This window comes from Arachis duranensis, chromosome 9 (assembly GCF_000817695.3).
Source record: "Arachis duranensis cultivar V14167 chromosome 9, aradu.V14167.gnm2.J7QH, whole genome shotgun sequence".
NCBI lineage: Eukaryota > Viridiplantae > Streptophyta > Magnoliopsida > Fabales > Fabaceae > Arachis > Arachis duranensis.
Window position 1 is genome coordinate 117,816,697 of NC_029780.3, and position 3,170 is coordinate 117,819,866.

At 40.5% G+C, this 3,170-nt stretch overlaps 1 protein-coding gene across 1 annotated transcript; it reads right to left on the reverse strand.

The window, feature by feature from the left end:
* Positions 1-293: 293 nt before the first annotated feature.
* Positions 294-2,873, reverse strand: LOC107467918 (elongation factor 1-alpha). Its single transcript, XM_016087144.3, has 3 exons — positions 2,710-2,873; positions 1,655-2,142; positions 294-1,570 (listed from the first exon to the last, which is right to left on the reverse strand). The coding sequence occupies exons 2-3, from the start codon at positions 2,114-2,116 to the stop codon at positions 689-691; spliced, it is 1,344 nt and encodes a 447-aa protein (XP_015942630.1). The 5' UTR covers positions 2,117-2,142; positions 2,710-2,873; the 3' UTR covers positions 294-688.
* Between the last annotated feature and the right edge of the window lie 297 nt (positions 2,874-3,170).

Sequence of the window (3,170 nt, forward strand, 5' to 3'; positions counted from 1 at the left end):
AATTTGAAGTCCTTGATGCATAAAAGAAAACTGATACCCGCAAAAATGTAAGTTTTACACTTACTCCAAAAGATTACAAAAAATATGCATAATACTGGAAAAAATTTGAAGAACTAATTTCAACTTGTTATATTTATAGGGGTATGACATTTCCAATAGGTTTGGGGTCCTTTAATTTCAATAATAACAAAAGTTTCAGAAAAGACCATCTAACGAAAACTGGGGGAAAATTTTTGAACAACTAAATTTCAATTTGATGTATAACAAAACACAACCCCATCACGAAACAAAGGTAAACTAAAACATAGAGGACATTGATTAAAACACAATAAAGAGTCGATACAATTAAAGTTTAAAGCACAAGATATAGACTCGATGTTCAAAATCCAAATCAGCAGTGTAGGACAAGTCCTAAAATTCACTGCAGTTTACAAAACTTAAAAGTATTCTCAGACACATCAAAACTAAAAGCAGGCAGAAAATAAAATCATGGTAAAACCAAAAAGCCATGCCACCGTCGATCTAGAACCCAGTTCTGGGAACAAAAGTTGCGAGACGAGGGTGAAGACTTGAAACTAGGTCCAATAAACAAGCTCCCTAATCGAGAAACACAGATAATGCAAACAAGGGACAAATACTTATTGTAGAGATGATGCTGGTACCCTTGCTTCAAACCACCCTGCACGATTCACTTCTTCTTCTGGGCAGCCTTGGTGACCTTGGCTCCGGTAGCATCCTTCTTCTCCACATTCTTGATAACTCCCACAGCCACAGTTTGACGCATGTCTCTGACGGCAAAACGACCAAGAGGTGGGTACTCAGAGAAGGTTTCCACAACCATGGGCTTGGTGGGAATCATCTTAACAAGACCGGCATCACCATTCTTCAAGAACTTGGGCTCCTTCTCAAGTTCCTTACCAGATCGCCTGTCAATCTTGGTCACGAGCTCAGCAAACTTGACAGCAATGTGGGAGGTGTGGCAATCAAGCACTGGGGCATAGCCATTTCCGATCTGGCCAGGGTGATTCATGATGATGACTTGGGAGGTGAAGTTAGCAGCCTCCTTGGCAGGGTCATCCTTGGAGTTTGAGGCAACAAAACCACGCTTGAGATCCTTCACTGCAACATTCTTGACGTTGAACCCAACGTTGTCACCAGGGAGGGCCTCTGTAAGAGCTTCGTGGTGCATCTCAACAGACTTAACTTCAGTTGTCAGTCCAGTAGGTCCAAAGGTCACAACCATACCGGGCTTCAAGACACCTGTCTCAACACGTCCCACTGGCACAGTTCCAATACCTCCAATCTTGTACACATCCTGAAGAGGCAGACGGAGGGGCTTATCTGATGGCCTCTTTGGCTCATTGATCTGGTCAAGGGCCTCAAGAAGGGTTGGTCCCTTGTACCAGTCGAGGTTTGTAGACCTCTCAATCATGTTGTCTCCCTCAAAACCAGAGATGGGAACAAATGCGATTTTGTCTGGGTTGTATCCGACCTTCTTCAAGTAGGATGAGACTTCCTTCACGATTTCATCATAACGGGCCTTGGAGTACTTGGGTGTGGTGGCATCCATCTATAGCACAGAAAAGCTACCATTAGAAAATGAATAACTAATCAGAAAAGGACAATCAACTCATATTCTGTTTAATAATCTCACCTTGTTGCAACAGCAAATCATCTGCTTGACACCAAGGGTGAAAGCAAGGAGAGCGTGCTCACGGGTCTGACCATCCTTCGAGATACCAGCTTCAAAACCACCAGTGGTGGAATCGATGATGAGAACGGCACAGTCAGCCTGGGAAGTTCCAGTAATCATGTTCTTGATGAAATCCCTGTGTCCGGGAGCATCAATGACAGTGCAGTAGTATTTGGTGGTCTCGAACTTCCACAAGGCAATATCGATGGTGATACCTCTTTCACGCTCGGCCTTGAGCTTGTCGAGCACCCAGGCATACTTGAAGGACCTCTTGTTCATCTCAGCTGCTTCCTTCTCGAATCTTTCGATCACACGCTTGTCAATACCTCCCAACTTGTAGATCAAGTGACCGGTGGTAGTCGACTTTCCTGAGTCGACGTGGCCAATGACCACAATGTTGATGTGAGTCTTCTCTTTACCCATGATTTCTTAAAACCTTAAACAATGATCTGCCAAATAAAATAGACCCGTGAGATTCATTCAGAACAATCTTCCTCGCATACAAAATTACAATATATACTTGCAAAATCAAATAATAAGTTTTGATCAAAATATGTAAAGATTAACGCTTTTGAAATGTTCAAGACACAAAAGCAAAGGGATACGTCACAACAGATCGAACGAATATTACCACGAACCAATAATTACCCTTTTTAGCAAATCATTGTGAACCATATTCAAACCAAATCCCCCAGATCTATACATAGATAAAAAGGAGAATATCCAGATTCAAAATTACATGCGATTTTTCAAAATTCTGGATCTATTGTTTCAATTAAACATGCTCATAAATCGAAACAAGAACCAAATCAATTCAAATATTCAACATAAAAATCAAGAAAACCAGAATAATCGAAGATAACATCTATACTAAAGAAAAGCACTCGAAAAAATATCGAAAAACTATAATTTGCTGAAAAAATAGATCGAAAAATAAACTATTGCATGGATTATCACAACACAACAACGACGAATCAAAGGAACGGAAAGAGAGAAAGAAAAACAAAGGAACGAACCTGGAAGAAGGAGCTGAGCTAAAAACCCTAGCCGCAAGTGAGCGTGGAGAGTGTACGGGAGCAGAGTGTGCGAATTTGATAGGGTTAAGAGTGTTTATATAGCTGAATTCGATATTTTACTTTGACGGAATTGCCCTCAGATTATTGACCACGTTCCATTTGTGTCCGTTTGATGTGCTTATCCGCGAAGATTCGAACCCGAGCGTTGCGCCAACAACTCGTCTCGTTTGTTGCATTATAATGCGGCGGCACAACACAAGTTTTTAGCTATTTCGGATTTTCGGGTTAGCGGGTTGATTCCAATCCGATTGGGCTGCTTTTTAGGGTTGCTGGATCCATTTAATATTTTTATTCATGTGCATGACTAATATTTTTTTATATTTGAGTAAATATTAGCTAATTCTTTAGTTTTTACTAAAAGTACTAATTTTTTAGGTTTTTTTTTTTAATTATCGTTTATT

Excerpts from the sequence above, each read along its gene's own strand:
- LOC107467918 (XM_016087144.3), bottom strand. The coding sequence starts at position 2,116 with ATGGGTAAAGAGAAGACTCACATCAACATTGTGGTCATTGGCCACGTC. Across the intron at positions 1,571-1,654 it reads TGATTTGCTGTTGCAACAAG|ATGGATGCCACCACACCCAA; the intron begins GTGAGATTATTA and ends TCTGTGCTATAG.